Below are 17,682 nucleotides of genomic sequence, written 5' to 3'. Positions count from 1 at the left end.
CTAATGGTGAATTCAGTGTATATTGCTCATACCGCCACCCTCCTCGCTGGAAATCATCACTCATGTGTCTAATAAATCAGTCTTGTAGCTATATTTTTGCGAGTGCGTAGTGCTCGTCAGATGAGAATTCATGCCAACCTACGTCAATGACCAGTCCTCTGTTTATCCTCTTCTGCCTTCTCCAAGCTTAATCAAAATCTCATCAAAGCAGATCTCTTACTCTTTGTATGCTTTGTTGCTGTATTTCAGTTTGTGACGCATTATTTTAAAGAGGTAGTTGATATCGGGCGTGCCATGATTTTGACTGGTTAAGGTAGTCTCCTGGAGAGGGATGCAACTTGAAGCTGGGCGAGTAGTAGAGCGTGTATTTTTTGTGAAGAGGAAAAAAAGCACTCTGGTGGAAGAGCACTAAAAAAGAGCCCACACACATTGGGATGCATGTGTAATTATGCATTCTTCGTGATCTCCTATTTCAAAGGTTACGTTATATACAATACTAGCATAATTCTTTCACACCCACTTTCAGAAAGCCTGCTTGGATTCCACGGGTTACATTGTCTGATTGTGAATTTGTGTTTTCAAAAAGGTGCACCACACTAGATCTCGACTGAAAGTGGACCTGGTAAGGGCTCAGACATACGTAGATAAAACACTTCCCCCTCCCAACTATTGTATATTAAAAAAGAAATCTACATTAAAAGGTATGTTAGCAAGGCAATAACTTCAAGGTGCGTGTTGTGATGTGTGCTGTGAGAGAGAGAGAGGGCAAGAATACCTTCATGAGGTTTGGAATGCTTCACGTGTTAGGTGTACTCTATCTACTAGGTAAGGTGCGTTTTATATAAGATCCGTTGAAAAAGCAAATGGGGAAAAGGCAAAAGAGTCTGGCTTGAGGGAGAGTGTAATCCTCAGACACCTCTGTGGTTAAAAACGGCATTACCGTTCCCGGTGTGGTCGTTCATAGGTGCTGATAAGGGTGCTGTTGCATACCACCACTTGAAGTGGTTTCATCATACAGTTTTGGTTCAAAATGGCTCGCAATGATACAAATTGTATCTCAGCAATCTCTCCTCTAGGCTTCGACATGTTTGTACTTAAAGAACATTTGCTACTTAATGGCCTTCACAACAGGAATTCATTTTGCTCAGAGCTGAGTTGTATTTTGTCAAACCTTTATTGACTATAATGAAAACTCCATATAATTCCAAGTGTCTTATAGAACCACTAATAATTAAAGATTTGATGCGAGAACCATTTATTAATGATCTAGTTGAAGGAAGATGGGGTTCAATTTCTAATTATATATCTCCTTCAGTGGGAAAGATCATCATCGCCGAGAAAATGAAACGTTGTGTCTGAAAGTAGCAAGCACTAATTTCTGTCATTGTTCTCCATATATTTTTTAAATAATTTCAAAAAGTCTATGTTGACCATCTACTTTAAATTTTAATACCTAGCATCTTTGCTTCTGATAAGAGATTATTTTATCTTTATATTTAAAAATATGTGATGGTATAGGAATATAAAAATGGCCAGATACACTTTAATAGGTGGGCGAGGATAGCTTTTGAAAATAATTCCATACATCTCCGTTAGTAATTCCTTGGATTTAGGTGCTCGCAAGTTTGTATGTAAACCTTATAGCCTTCATTATTCTAGTAACTCTACTCACATAAGCGACAGACAGCCTGAGCTATACTAGTGTCAATGATTGTTTCTACTACAGATCTAACTATGTATAGATAGGTGGTTATTTTGAGGTGCTTTATTTTGCTAGTCTTAATTGGTGAATGAACCATTTGTCTGATCATCAATCAAACAGTATTCGAGCCTATGTAGATTACAGAGAGGATCCACCTCATACCTGTTTTTTATGCTGGTGTGTACTCTAAGAATCTCGATAACAAGGATATGCTTAGTTTTTTACATTGCTCCTAAATGCTATTATTCAGATACTTCCTTTCTACATATTATAGTGTTTACTTTTGTTTTATTTTTAGGAGTGCGAAAACTTCCACTTAGGATGTGCACTAAGTTGTGTATATAGCGTTATACTTGTTTCTTTTCTATAGATTAATTACATGAATTAGTTCTGAAGCCCTCTGGTACATTTTTTGCCTCTTGTCATTCCAGCATTGTGTTCTCGAGCTGAATTTACAGTATGATACAGACAAATTAGCCACTCGATTAAATATGATGTCACATCTTTTTTATTTGCTTACACTCATTGTTTTCAGTCGTAATGGCCCAATCTCCTACACTTCTTGCATGCACCTACTTTAGTCGTTATTAACTGTATTGTTAGTTTGTCATGGACCACAGTGGGTCACCATGACCTCCCATAGTCTGTTTTCCAATGGGATGAACCGCAGTGATCCGAAGTTTTATTATTCTTGTAACAAGAAGTTTGGTCATTACCTTAAATATTATTTTTGTTACCCTTCTCTGTCCTTTTTTTCAATGTGGAGGACTTGAATATATCTTTTTGAGGTGCTGTTTTCTTTGTGGCTGACCAGACTACCTGCTCTCTCTATTTACGCTTCTTCTATGGTTACGTTGTGACGAGCCATATCATGCGATTTTATCAAGTAATTTGTAAAGGTGGCAAAATCGCTATAAAGTGGTTTATCTTTTTATCTTATTCCATATTCCTAATGAATTCCTTAACCTTTATTTGAATATACCTCTTGGCTTTTTTATTGAACATATACCAACTCGGCATCACGCTGAAGCAGGTTCGTTATGATTCTCTGAGCATTATTCCCTCCAAAGACTTGCCAATCTCATCCTGAATCAGTTGAGTACGAACAGGTAATTGACTCCATTTTTGTATCTAATTGGATTAAATTTCTCTGCACGAGTTTACTATTCGCATTTAGCGCGTATATGAGTTGTACTTGCATTTTGTTCTCATCCGCCCTGTTTGTGTGATGTAGATACTATCTCCTGGTCCTGTAAACCTCTATTAATTGTTCAGTCAGCTATCTCTGAGTAGTTTATGTCAACTTTAAAATTGCCACCCTTGCTTGTTCACCCCCTTTTTTCAGTCATTCTCATGAATCGTAATTGCACCATGGAGATGAGCACAAGACAGCCTCTCAATCCTAGGGAGACCCTACTATTCACTCTTTCCTAAATCTCTCTGCCATCAATAATATACACTGCTGTGTGTCTCTAAATATCGCCTTATCATATATTTAAGGTGCCATGATGTTCTATTGTCACTTATCGTGTCTTGTGTTTAAATTGCTATATAGTACTTGTGCTGATGCATGGCTACAGGCATGTGAGAGGTCTACCTCCAGCGAACTATAATATTGCCAATGTGTCGCGAAATACAACGCTTAAGAAGCTATTATTTCCAACAATTTTTCTTTCTTCTAGTTCATCTTAACCTAGTTCTTGCTCCATCAGCCTATCCTATCGACCTTTCGATATACTACTCACATACCAATAAGATTATGCTTCTTTCGTTCGGACTTTGGTGGGACCACATCAAAGCTTCGTGAAAGTCACATACACTCTATATCAGCTGTGATCTCTAAGTTCCTCCCTCTTATATCTCTCTGTGTTTCTGTTGTTTCTGCATCGTATTGGCCCTAGATCTTTACTACTGCTAGCTGATTTCTTGCTGATCAGTCTGAGGTTCAGCTGCCTGCGCATATGTGTTTAATTCCATGTGGGGAGGATTTAGGAGGAACTAGGACCACCGTTATTCTGTACATACGTGGAGGTTTCCAGAGTTGAAAGGAGCCTGTGGTATGCAGTTCTGCTCAGTTTGGCATACCTTTTTGATTACTAACTGTGTATGATCCGGAACATGCAAGAATACTCTTAGGAGGATATTCGCCTGGTTTACTCTTACAAAACTTTCTCTCCATATCCTCACTTGATCTTTCTCCTTCTTGCATGCTGGTGAGGTGTCTGTTAATACGCTTGTACTCTTCGTCCGTCCAGCAAGCACTCTCCTCTGCTATTAAACTTCCTACCCTCTCTCTCCAATCCTCCTAGGTTCTCAGTTGCTCCCGTCCTCACATGACTACTTCCTTCCTCTATGGACCATCACTTCTAAAACTGATGGAGTTAGCTCCTTTTTTAAGCCAGGATTAGCCCTTGAATTAGCCTCGTACTATGACATTGGGATTTTTGTGCCAGGTGTTTTACATCAGCCTGGTCTGCCTTCATTGTTCTGCGGTTCTACTTACTTAGTGCAGGCCCATGCTGCTGGTCATCAGGGAACAGAACTATCATCCAGTCACAGCTAATTGCCCTCTCCCACCGACTTTTTCCTGTTACCTCAACTGGATTGGGTTGTAGTGTTAAAAGCTCCCAGTTTCTCATTTACAACTCATTGTCCAAATATTCCCCAGGCTTAGTTACATCTCAAAAGTTTACAGAGAAGAGATGATAAGAACGGCACTATATTCACTTTTTAAGCAAGCTCCTAAATGCCTTTATTTTAGCATCTGTCGCTCAAATCTCGTAGGATTCAGTCATTTTTCTCATATATTCTGATAATTTTTGTCTTTTACTATAGTTTCAACCCATTTAGCTTGGTGCTGAGGTTATGGAAGTAGCATTTTTTTTTAAAACCAGTGTTAAATTAGCCTAGTCTCACCATCCCTCTGCTACAAAGGCTTGAATTTTAAGTTTTGTCATTGATGAATTTCATGAACGCCAAGTCCAAATGACATTCCCAACTAATAGTTATTGTTACCGTGGTCGCCAAATATTCACCTGCTTCGTGTTCACTTCAGAGACATATTCTGCAGTGGTTGGCTGTTACGCCTAGTTGACAGACTTCTGGACTTGTGAATGTTGCATATAATACTCATTACTTTGTGGACAGGCCTGAAATATTGCTTACTCGGAAATTTAATTTACATTTTTTATCTCGCAGGATGTGTCCTGCGGACTCAGATTACTCGTATTTTCTCACCTAACTTAATCGCAATCAGTCTTTGTAGCGCTTATGGGATCTTCCACGTTTTCGTATACTCTGGTCTCTGCATCACAAGTACCAATGCAAGAATTGATTTAGCTTCTCACCTTATTCTCGCACCCACACTATGCGCGCTACAGTAACACACTTGGTTTTGGAGCTCCGGCTGCTGGATTACTTACATTTTTTCTGTGTGAGATTTGGTTGATATCTTTAGCTAGATTTATCTTTCAGTTCTCATTTCGTGCGGATTCTCCCACTCTGACACAGGCGTGTGCTTTGATCCCTTTTGAGTGTTTTATGTCCCCACGCTTCTAACAGAGCTTGGGAGACCTATTGTAAGTCTGAGTGTGTGTACCAGCACATTCTCCATGTAGTTGGCCTTCATAAGAGGTTGCTCTAGACAATTAGCGAGTATATAAAATTCTATTAATAGAAGGTGACATGCCTATCCTCTGTCCCATGTGACGTAAGGGTGGCTTCTGGCACACCTACTCATTTGATTCTGTCCCTTCAAACGATCATGGCCAGAGTGTGAAAGAGTGGAACGTGGTATTCTATAAGGGAGGATAATCAAAAAATCACACCTATGCATATAAACTTTACATAGATTTAAGACTATGAGTTAGTATTAGACGTACACATTAGTGAGACAGAGCGAGAAACTCCATGCTCGCAATTCTGCTCCTCATTTACGTAAGCATGATGGGGTGAGATATGTAGCTGTTTTGTCAAATCTCAATGTTGTGTGTATACAATACACTGGGTCTAAAAAATTTAAAGTATTGAGGCTTAAGACAGAAAAGACTCAATTTCTCACCAACCTTACTTCGTTATTTTTGCGGTTAGGAGGCCTGCTTGTTCACACCAAGCTCATTCTGAAAGAAACAACTTAGCGTGCCTCAAGACGCTATTCTCTCAAATAGACTTGTACTCCATTTCTTGGAAAGCTAAGTAGAATCCTCGATAGCTCGATATGTAGAGGAGCCGGGTTAGAGCGAAATACCCCTCTTCTGGGCATCACGCCATCTGGCTAGCTTGGGACACAACTATTTTTGCTAAGATAGGCTGGCTGTTTGAATCACATTCTAATAGGTGCCGGCATCTCTTGCCTTTTGTTGCTATCGCGGCTTTGTTATATGATCACCACATTTTTCTGTATTTCATAAAGTGAATGTTCTTATAGGTTGAAAGCCCTGAAAGACTGGAAATGTCCAGTCTTTAAATTTTCTGTGCTTGGTGGGGAGAAATTAAGTTAAATAAACCTTCTGCTTAGCCAGGAGTTGCTATTTCTGTTTGAATTATAACTTCTTAGTATATACTCTCTGAGTGTGGATTAAGCGCGAGTTAAGGTACTATTAGAACTGTATTTGTGGGACTTCTCGACCGAGAACTTGGTTTACGTGCTGTATCGTGTGGATTAGGATCTAAAAGTTACAGATTTGATTATTCACTTCAGCTAAAATTCCTTTAGCTGGGGATTTCATAACTAGACAACACCTTTTGAACTGTAAAGATTGATTTTGTTGTATTAATTTTCCTTACTCTTAACTAGGGCTCTCTTACTTAATTCCAGTATTGCTGGTTAATTTGATGCTTTGCCCTTTATTTTGATTTGTCTGTTATGCGCTCTTATAGTACTGTGGCTCTATTAAATCTCTGTTATATATTATCTTAACAGTTCGTCCTTTTGTATATTTTCTGTTCTATGCTCTAATTTCTCAAATAACTGTATATAGGTTGCTGAATCACCTTTCTTTTCAGCCAAGCAAACATGGTTCAGACTTTGTTTGAACCCTGGGGGTTCGTTCGATCTCCAGTGAGTGTCGACTTTTAAGCAGAGGAGATGTTAAGGCTTGACCCTATGCCCAGCACTGCCTCATTAGCTTCTCTTGGTTGTTCCACTGACACCCTCCGCGTGCAATTGATAGCCCAACGTGGTTGCTCCATTGCCCTACTAGAGAGGGAAACGAGACCTTAGCGTTTAACTGAGAATAGAAAGTTGTCTCCCGACACGTGACCAAACTCTATCACCTCTCTTGGCAATCTTACAACCATAGTTCTGCCCTGATAGTATACTGCAAATCTGCACTTTGGCTCGTGTTTCAATTGAATGTCATGCTATCGGACAAACTTTCTTTAGAGTCTCGATCTTTGGTTCTCAATCTTAATTTTGTAATCCTCTCTTGTTTATCAATGATAATAATGCATATACATGCCTCACCTAGTACGCCGACTCAGAGAACTAGTGCTCTTCTTCTGTTACGCATATAAATTGCACTAGATTGAGTTCTTGAAACGATGTTCTGGGTGTTAGCTTCTCTTATGTTCTAGGGCATCTCTTGGTCAAACTATTTACTAATCTTGTTCGTGTACGACAACTCTTAGATGTGTAATCTCAGAATATTTAATTCTTTTTTCGCTACCCCTCTTTTATTGGCCTTTTTCAAACAATTGTCGTTATTCTCTCATTAACTGTAGTTCTCTCTACATTACCAAAGAACCACGTTAGTCCATATTTTCCAGCCATCCTATTTTCACTCGCCCAATGGAGCTCCTTTCCTGTGTATATTACTCTCTTATTTAGACCAATAGCTTTTGCGCGCTACTCATATTGGTACTGTCTTACTGATTTAAGATTATGTATCCAGCTATAGGCCTTGCTCTCTATTATCTTCCTTCTCTTATATCTAAACTTACCTTCCTCTGCTTGTGCCAATTGAAAGATATTGATAACTATGTCCCAGTGTACTCCAGTAATTGTGAACTGATACTCTCAAAAGGGCGCAATAAAATCATGTCGTGCTCCGCACAAATATCATTCGTGTTATAATGTAGAATAGTGACGCTCCTTTCGCGAAGGAATCCTAGTGTGTAGTGTGCTCATAGCGTTTTCTTAGTAATCGAGTATATAAAATGCTTATGGGTGAAAATAATCTCACTTTAGTGAGATAGCTCCAAAAAGTTGTAGACGTGATATAATAGTGGGAAGCCTAAATTCATACGTGCGCTTGCTCGCCTGTCTTGTGGTGGTGATGTTGCAGGATATCTTTGTATGCAGAGCGACTGTGAGCTCGTGTTGTGATATCAGATAAGAGTAATTCATATCTGTCATATTTTTAAACCTCAAAAGTTAGTGGGGAAATTATATCCTTGTTTAGTCGTTTCTTTATCTCATGGTCTCAGCCCGTCTTACGCAAGTATGAATATGGCTTAACAAGTGGATGGAGTTCATCAGATTGTATTGTGCGCAGCGAGTCTCAATCTCCAAGCTGTCCTCGTAGCTCAGAATATAAAAACAGACCAGAGTATGTGTCGCTTTTACCTAAAACCACACTTGTTTTATGTTAGTTCACCTTATTAATCTCTCTGCCTCTTTCTCGCAGTATTGAGTCTCTTAATTCTTAGTTGGCAGCGGAAGCTGAGATCGGTCTTTCTCAGCGGTGTGTGTGGCTCGTTAGCAAAAACCTGCTTTACGAATAGTATGAGGATCATCTTTGCAGCTTATGCTTACCATATACAGACCAGAAGCTAGGTATATCCAGCCAGGTAATGCGGAAAAAGTTTGATAGATGCGCCATAATTGTCTGTGTTTTTGTTCGCTGAGAGAAGAGAAGGTGAAGGTTGTACAGCCATATCGCTTGAATTTGCGCAAGTTCTCATTAATAGAGTTGTAGGATATCTTATCCTACCCTCTTTAAAATTCAATGCGGGCATCACACCGAAATCTCGTTCCATCATAAGTGTTTTTGATATTCCCGTATTGCATGAGACTTAGCCTTAGAGCTTCAAGGTCGTTGTACACGTGACCCATCTAAATTTGGGCACATAAAAGGGCCAAGTATCCACCGATTTCACCTCTGATCACCTGGTGAACAGTTTGTAAGTAACTCTCATCGTATCATAAATCTCGAAAATCATATAATGGACAACTGAGTTCAATACGTTTATCAGTTTTAATATGTGCGAGTATAATGTGGCATCCTCGCATAAAATACATCTATTATCCCTCTAAGCTATTACTAATTCACTCGTTAGAGTGTTATAATTAAGCTCAGTTACGAACCAAATTATCTAGCTGTTAAGAGCAACAACAAATTCAGTTCTCATAACTCTGATAGTGTTAGTCCTAACCTTCCCTTGAGATTACAATATAGATTTCAAACAGAGACTCCTGGCAAGCGAGGGTTTATTAATCTATTCACCAGAAATTACAGATGAATTTTCAGTCTTTTCAGCTTCAACATCGAACACCTTAGAAGCTGACAGGACAAATGTTGTGATTACAAAGCCGAGTTAGAACAAAAAGGCAAGATGGTTCTTGAATGTTGATTCACAAAGCCGCTTACATGGCATAGAGTGGTCAAGCTAGCCAATGGCTGATGCCGAAGGGTTATTTCCTCCATTGCCTTGGCCCTCTTGCCGTTTCTACTTGCTATCTTGAATGGGAAACCAGTTCTTCTGGAATTAGTCTGTCTTTAGGACCTAATTGTTTCCTCTTCAGAGCAATGAGCTTCGGATGTGGAACAAGGCAGGCTCCTAACCGAGGAGAAGGCTGGCGGTGCGTCTGCTGCGCATATATTTTCTAGCCAGTGATTGGACACTCACTTGACAATGTGGGAAACCCAAGTCTCATCTCCCTCTCTGCTCAGAGGAGCCTCATGATTTGGAGCAGGAGTCTTCTCCGCTTTCTCAAGAGGGTGCTCTAACACACTCCTGGGCATAAAATTTGGTGACGTGATAGCCCTCGAGCACAACAACTTCTCTCTCGGGCCAACTTGATGGGACCAAATGAGTAGCCCGTGTGCTCAAGGCCACCTACTGTAATTGGGACGAGTAGCAGCCCTTATGGGATTAGACCTAGTTTGTGCACACTTATGAGGGCCCACAATTGGGGTTAATTGTCTTGGACCCAATAAACGGTCCCCCAAGCTCTTTAAGAGGAACCTAAGGGAGTCAAGCAGCTCCTGTGGAGGGAATCCATAAGAGAACTTGAAGATTAAGCTAAGAACAATTTACAGAAAAAAATGTTAAGTATCAGCAGCCGGAGTTTGCAAACTGTCAGTGGTGTTTACTGCATATGTGGGTGGCTGGATAATGAAGTGTGGAGAGCAAAATGATTCTTTGTTTGTCTTTGCTTGGATGTGGAGATCCCATACTAAGCATTCTTTTAGGTGAGAATCTGAGGAACTGTCCCAGGACAAGTTTGGACAATTGTAAATTCAAATGGTAAGTTGCCCAGGACAGATGGTTATTCACTCCAAGAGTTCTTAAACGGAGATCTAGCGACTTGAACATTTTCCCCAGACCTACCATTGGTGCGTGAATTCGGCAATATGTAAATCAATGCTCAACTTTGAGCAGGTTTTGACACTCTAAATCTCTAGCATTTGTAGCAAAAATGTTCTTGCACTAGGCTTACATTATATACAAAAATTGTTTATATATACAGTATCACAGCACTTCATCAAGTTCTCTCCATAATCATCTCAAGTGACCATGTTCTAAATGATCTGGTGCTTCTTGAATGATCCTCATAGTCCAGAGTAACGCAACAGAAAGCTCTCATAATAATTAGACAATGCACAATGGTTGTGGATAAGGACGTTTTATATAAATGATGTTGTCGAATGCTTAGTGGAATGCTATATGCACGCCCTATTGATCTCTGTGGATGGTTGTCTCATATCTGTGGCTCTTGCGCGGTATCTATATAATATAGATATAAGCTGTGTTGAACTAAGAACGAGAACGCCCTCAGAGTCTCTTTCGTGTTAAGCGAGAAAATGCTTGGGCACTAGTAGTGGGTCTGAGATTATCACTGGTTCAATCTTGAGTAATTTACATTGCTGTGATATTTAAATGTTCGCCCATAGAGTGTTTTTGGATCGCCCGATATGGGAGATCAGCTATGATGGTGAACGATCTCGATGTGACATGAGAACATTGGCTAGTAATAATCACTATGAAGGCACACCAGGCCTCTGTATCCTCATCATGGAGCCTTCGCAGACTACTCTCTCATAGGCAGCAGAGTCCTTTATCAAAGCGTACTTAAGATATTTCTTGGAGGATTTGATAAGGTTAGATGAGCGTAGCCTTCGATCTCATGTCAGGCCTAAGTGTTGTGAGTAGCTCTTAGAATGAGAGTGTTGGGATAAAGTGCATTGATCGCCGGTAGGCGATGCGCAACATGTTGCCGTTTCTGAAACAGTGACACCAGTGTACTGTGAGAAGGAGAAGGGTAGAAGGGTGATAATGATTGTGTGTGAGGTAAGGGAGTTTACATTTATAGCGCTTTTATCTCAGAGCAAGTGCCTCATGGTGTGAGTGTTCGTCTCTTGTGTAGATAGATTATAAGATTGTTTCGTGTAGTACATGTCAAAGATATAAAAATAGGACTGAAGTAGGTACTCCACATGGGATGTTTGTAGCATCGATTCATGCAGTTGTATTACCAGAAAGGCGTAAACTATATAGCTGGGCTGCAGTCCGGAGAGGAGGCTCCTGGGCGTTGTGTAACCTAAGGTACATATGTACACTAGAAGGTTGGGCCCAGCTTCCCATCCTCTGGCAAAACTCATCCTCACACTCCTGTATCAGGACATCAGGTACGGAAGAGCCCATAGAGCCCTAGACTTGTGTGGGTTCCATCGATTCGACTATCAGGTGTGTGAAATTTGTAGCGAATCTGGTGCGAAGGAGTACCCCACAAGATAGAGGAGGACTTGTCTATCCTCGCTCATTATTCACGTGTGATGTGAGTGCTTGTGGAGATCCCTATTCACCCGACTGGGTATATTTCGCTGTGGAGGCTCCTCTTCTGTAGGCTCTACTACTGCTTGGATCAATAAGATACGCCCTTTGTACCGCTGGCTAACATGGTATAAGATTGGGCTCTCTATTGGGGGTCAGTAATAGGAGATTAATAGTCAAGTACAGACAGAGGTGAATAAGTGTTGGATGAGTTGCTTCCTATTCATTATTTTTTTTTCTCTTAATTGTTCAAAATGAGATATAATATCGTCTAGGTGGTGGATGAGGTGTAATCGTGTTTTAACCAGTGAATCCGCTAGCATGGAGAGTAGGGTGTGTATAGAGGTACGTTTTAAGCCAGTGACAGGAGCCAAATAGAACATGGTGCGGATGTGGTCCATTGTTGAACAGTAGCTTCGGCTGTAGGTATTTCAGTGGAACAGAAGCTGAGCGGTTATGCAACTGGTAAGTCAGGAGGTGTTATGTCGAGCACAAGTTGGAATATTCGTGATGCTATCCGCAGTAATATCGCAATCGGTCTCCTTCAACGATCTTACTATAGGTGACATCGATATCTCTAAAGATATTACTATCCTCGTTGGTGAATATGTTCATGAGACGCAACGCGGAGAAAGTGGAAAATGACGAACAAATAAGAGATGGCAGATGATAGTCTTTTCTATAATAAATGTTAAATGGGTAACCAAATCTTAACTACTTTATAGAATGTGATATAATTTGAAACGTTGGTTAGATGAGCGCTTTCTACCTAAGTACAACTAGATTCATTACAATGACTAAATTAAATGTAACTAAGAGATGGATTGTGATCAGCTAGTTATACTCGTAGATAGAGTAGAGAAATTATGCTCAAAAATCTGATAAGTATAATGTGGTACCTGCTTAAAATTGATGTGGCATTATGGATAGCAATTAGTGAATGCTGTAAATTAGCTAATTGGGCCATGGGATTCCGGAGGTCACAACAGTTACTGTTCCTAACCAGAAATGTGAGCAGTGGAGGGGAGTGGATGATTTAGAGAATGATTAGCTGAAAAACTGATGAGAGGAGAGTGTGGTGCAGCAGCGAGAAAGATCGTTGCTGTTCTTCGTGCAAGTTAAGGTGCCATATACTGCATAGAACGATACGTTGGGTTTTAGTCACAGCATGTGCGCGTGGATAGGATCTAGAGACCGCAGAGGTGAAAATAGCTCAAGAGCAAATGTACTATATGAGGAAGAGAGAAGCTCTCGCAAGAGGGTTTTGGGAAGTAAAAGTTATCGTGAAGTGATATGGGAGTCTGCAGTATCTGCGGAGTCGCGAGGGGAATGTGCAATATGCCACCTTGAATACTCATAGCGTCGGTGTCTGGTCATCTTAACGCACAACAAGCGTAGCACACAACAGAAGGGGTTTATTATGGGTAGCGCGGAGGAAAAACAGAACAGAAGTTAAGTACAGAGGTGGAAAGCTGAGCTCTCGAGAAACTCTATCTCGAACAACTTAGTTATCGATTAACCAAGAAATCTAGATCAAAAAATACTGGACGAAAACTTCGTCTTCTTAGTGGAGAGGACAAAAAGATCTCATTAATGGAAGCAGTACTATAGCGTGAAGCACAACAAATCTGTTCGTATGGACACTTCCCATATTCACTCATATACAGGTGTAGAAACTGTGACGAAGCTTCTTGCTAATTATATGAACAAATAGCGTTATATATATTGCGTAGTAAACTAAATAAACAAAAACCTATGGTGTATCGAGCACCCTTGGTGGCTAAAATGGCGCAAAAGTTGTATAACTCAGCGTAGGCAGTATAGTATGGGTATGCCCAGGATCCAGCTCCCAAGGAAGCCAAGGGATGTGGCTGCGCAGTGGATACGCTGGAAGCAAGAGCCCGAGGCAAAGCCCATTAGGAGCAGAGCTTAGCAGCGGCACAAACTTTTTTACAGCAAAGTCCCGGCCGGGAGTTTATGGAGAGGTTTTTAGGACACAGATCAAGGTTTAGCTTGATTCTGGCTGGGGAGACAGAGCCAGCAGCCTAAAATAATCAAATAAAAGTTAAGAGAGTTTCACAGAGGATTCTTACCGCTCCCCAAGGACAGCCATGCGAGGCAAAAGCAGCAAGAACCTCAGAAGGCTAGTATGGTTCTCATTACTCAGAGCAGATCTCTCAGCATCAATTTTCTTCGCTTGAGGGGGCGCGGGGTTCAAAAATGGGAGTATGCTCACAAAATAAAACTGAGAGCGGAGAAAGGACCCCGAGAACCCCTGGCTGATCAGACCAGGCAGCAATGCAGGAACCTTTCTGCTGTTAGTTTCAAAATGTCTGTTTTTTAAAGGCAAATCGCAGTTTCCTGCCCGTACTTTTGATTGGCTCTCTTTGATACATGGGGAGGAGAGGAGCAGGAAAAACCTGCAGGTGGAGCACAGAGACATGTCTGGCGGAGTCCTGTGCCATAGGTAACTCAAAAGCACATGAGGCTATGACTCATGCCCAGGATGGTTAAAAACACAATAGGTCTTGCAGCTCTGACATTGTCCTACCCTACACGAGCCCAGGTTTAACAAGGTGATAACAGGACTAACCCTTTGAACAGGGCAGTGGTCCCACTTAGCACAAGTGGCCATCCCTTTGAGAAGGGCAATGGCTCTTGGTAAACAACTTAACAGCCAGGGAGGGGCGGCCACAGGAGGAGAACAAGAACCAAATGGAGTATGGGGACAGCTGTAACAGACATCCCTTTATGGCAAATGTCCTATTATTGAGTGTATTGTTTCCGTAACTGTATATGTGCATATGATACAAACATCTGCTTGTAAATTTTCATTAAAAAAAAATCAGTCCCCCACTGCCTCCCTAATTCCCTCCTGTCTCCTATAATCTCCTTTTGTATTCATTTCATTTGTATTCCCAGTTTTAAACCCCCAAACCAAATAACTGATCTGCTTTATTGAATCTCCTCTTGAATACTAGGTATACCTTTTGCAGATCAAAAAGTACTTATTCTGCCAACTGGATCCCTCATATCAATTCGTTTTTGTGAGATTAGCATGGGACTCGCGTTGTTTTCTGTTATGCTTTTAAGGAACTATAGCTTGTCATATCAAGAATCCAAGTTTGACCTATCAGTGGTATTTTAGTGTCCCAAACCCCTTTTTATATTAAGAATATTCCCATTCTCTAGCCTTTTATGTACATAATTGTGGGTGGAGAGAACATTTTTTTAGTTTCGTGTCTTGACTATTACTTGCTATTTGATGTTACACTGTTTGAGATTTGTAAGCACCATTGCTGGTCTTCCTACTTAAAATAAGAATTCCACAGACACCTTGGAATTTCCTTGGAAAAAAGAAAATGACTTATTGTAATTTTTGTTCTTAGAAGATATATTGGTTACAATAGCTCAAGCCTGCAAGATGCCCTTGACTCCCACTGGGAGGGCACTTGAGACTTCACAGGATACAATTCTAGGATTCCCATCCACTCATTCACCTTTCCCTTAGATTTGGGGGTATAATTTGTCTGTCTTGTTTTGCATAACAAAGGGATGACTGACGCAGATAACTCCTGTTATGCCTTATTAGTATGCAAGTACACATCAGCTGCTATTAAAGTAGTTTAATAGCTTGAATTTTGAGCTCTGAAACATTCCACACTCAATCACATAAGTAAGGCATGACCCAAGGAGTGGAGGTCTAATATAACTTTTAAATTCATACATTGTATTTCACTTAAGTAACATTATTTGAACCATACCATTTTAGATTTCTTTTTTTCAAGAAGGGAAAGATATAATTTAATATTTTGGTAAATGTGATGGATAGTCAATGTGTGTGTATACAGATTTTAAAATAATATTCAAACAATTAAGATTTCAAAGTAAAACACTGAAAAAATAAGTGCCAAATTAGAGATGGTTGTGAGAACTTAATTTTGACCACTTGTGCATACGCCTCGTCACTGCTGTACTGCCCAAAGGTTGTCCTTTTTTAGCAGAAGCAGAACGATCCTTTCTCTTTGGCTGAAAACTCTAGCTTCAGTCCCTGCTCTGTTTCACAGAGTTCAGCTTGATGGACAAAGATAGAATGCAGCCTCGTTGTAGGCAGGGTTTACTTCAGCCTCTACTTTCCTGAGCACAAAGGGTCCCAGGTGGCATTAGACCAGAAAAAAAAAAACTTCATTGCTTGGTACCCCACCCATACTCATAGAGTGCACGATAAATCCAAAAAGAACAAGCCATAAGTTTGCACTGATTTCTCTACACTCAGAGATTTTTGTATCCTGTGCTAGAAAACTGGGTCCCTCATAATAGATCTCTCTGGAGCAGTATTCACTTTAGCTCCCCTTCCTGTCAGAGGGAAGGAGAGACACCGACAGCCTAAAATAAGGAGACATCCTTCAGCGGGCCTCTCTCTGGTTACTCAGGCAGTGTGGAGTGTGTCTAAAGAGAGCCAGAATACATCCAATATTATATCACCTGGACCCAGAACTGTGCAAGGGAACCACACTCTCCTCTCTCCCTCTCTTCCTCCCTCCCGCCCTCCCTCCCTCTATGGGGGAATAGGACTCAGGTGGTGTGCCTCTGAAGAGAAGAGCCAGCCATACGTTTCAGCCTGTAAGAGCAGAAGCAACCAAATCAGATACCTCCGAACACAGAGAACTTCCTACAGTTCTGGCTGAACATTCTCTGCCATGTGCTGATTGGCTGCTCACTCTAATGCTCCTCCACCTAATTTATTCAGTGGTATTGCATTTATCAATGTATACATGTGGTAGGTAAATGCTGCATTTATCTCTTATCTTGTATACTAGGTGAATTATAATTCTTTATTATTTCAGGAAAGATTTAAAGTTTGTCAGTGATATTGAGAAGGAAATGAGAACACTCGTGGAAGCTGTAAATAAGGTTGGTGGCCAAAGAATTTGCTTTATACAGCATGTTCATTTAAAAGAAATAGTGCGTTTATTGGAGTCGATGTTAATGACACCATTGCTTCAACTTCCAACCGTTGAATTTTAGACACATTCAAGCTAGAAATAAAGTGCAGATTTTTAACAGTGAGGGTAATTAACCTATGGAATAAATTACCAAGGTATGTGGTGGATTCTCAGTCACTTGAAGTCTTTTAAATAAAGATTGGATATGTTTTTTAAAGATACTGTAGTGCAACTAGAAGTTATGAGCTTGATGCAGGGATCACTGGGTGAGATTCTTTGGCTTGTGTTATGCAGGAGGCCAGACTACATCAGTGGTCCCCAACCTTTTCGTCTGGTAGGTGCTAGACGAAGAACCGTGGCAGCGGTCAAGCATCCGCCGAAATGCCCCCAAATTTTGGCGGCATTTCAGCAGATGCTCGATCACCAGCCGGGACGCAGGCTCATTTAGATGCTCCCACGGGCACCATGGCACCCACGAGGAGCGGGTTGAGGACCCCTGGACTACATTATCATAATGGTTCCTTCTGGATTTAAAAATCCATGATTTTTAATATAATTTTTGTGAGAGGGAGAGAGAAATAATCAGGTAATGATAATTGTATATCTTCATTTCAATAAATATGAGTATTAAACTCTTTGACTTTGTTTTTCGTGGTTACAACTGAATTTTACTCTTTCAGCAATTTTTTATCAAAATTCAAATAGATTTCATGTTGCTTATTTGCAATATTGAACTGTATGTTATTTCCTAATGCTAAATTTAATGAAAGTAATCTAATAGTTTGTTTCAGTATGTAAAGCCTTTTTTCTGAATTCTGAAACATTTTGGTGATATTTTTCTCCTCTTTACTTGACATTTGGAAAATAATATTATTTAACAGAATGTTTATTGTTTTGTGTGGCAAAAGAAGATGAATAGTGTAGCGGAGACAAACAAGTATCTTTAGTTCAGTCTCTCTGAAAATGCCCTATCTACTGTTACTGAAATTCTCTGAGCAATTGCGCCCGAGGAACAAATATTTAATAATGGGCTCTTCA

At 40.4% G+C, this 17,682-nt stretch overlaps 1 protein-coding gene across 1 annotated transcript in view; it reads left to right on the top strand.

Annotated features, from left to right (window-relative positions):
- NFX1 (nuclear transcription factor, X-box binding 1) overlaps nt 1-17,682 on the top strand; it is a 235,223-nt gene that overhangs the window by 185,457 nt on the left and 32,084 nt on the right. The window contains exon 21 of the mRNA XM_032803700.2: nt 16,546-16,612. Coding sequence (XP_032659591.1) covers nt 16,546-16,612 — 67 coding nt within the window. The remainder of the gene's footprint in view (nt 1-16,545; nt 16,613-17,682) is intronic.

Source organism: Chelonoidis abingdonii, chromosome 2, assembly GCF_003597395.2.
Source record: "Chelonoidis abingdonii isolate Lonesome George chromosome 2, CheloAbing_2.0, whole genome shotgun sequence".
In the NCBI taxonomy this organism is placed as follows: Eukaryota; Metazoa; Chordata; order Testudines; family Testudinidae; genus Chelonoidis; species Chelonoidis abingdonii.
The sequence above is the reverse complement of the archived record's forward strand: the minus strand, read 5'-3'. Positions and strand labels throughout refer to the sequence as shown.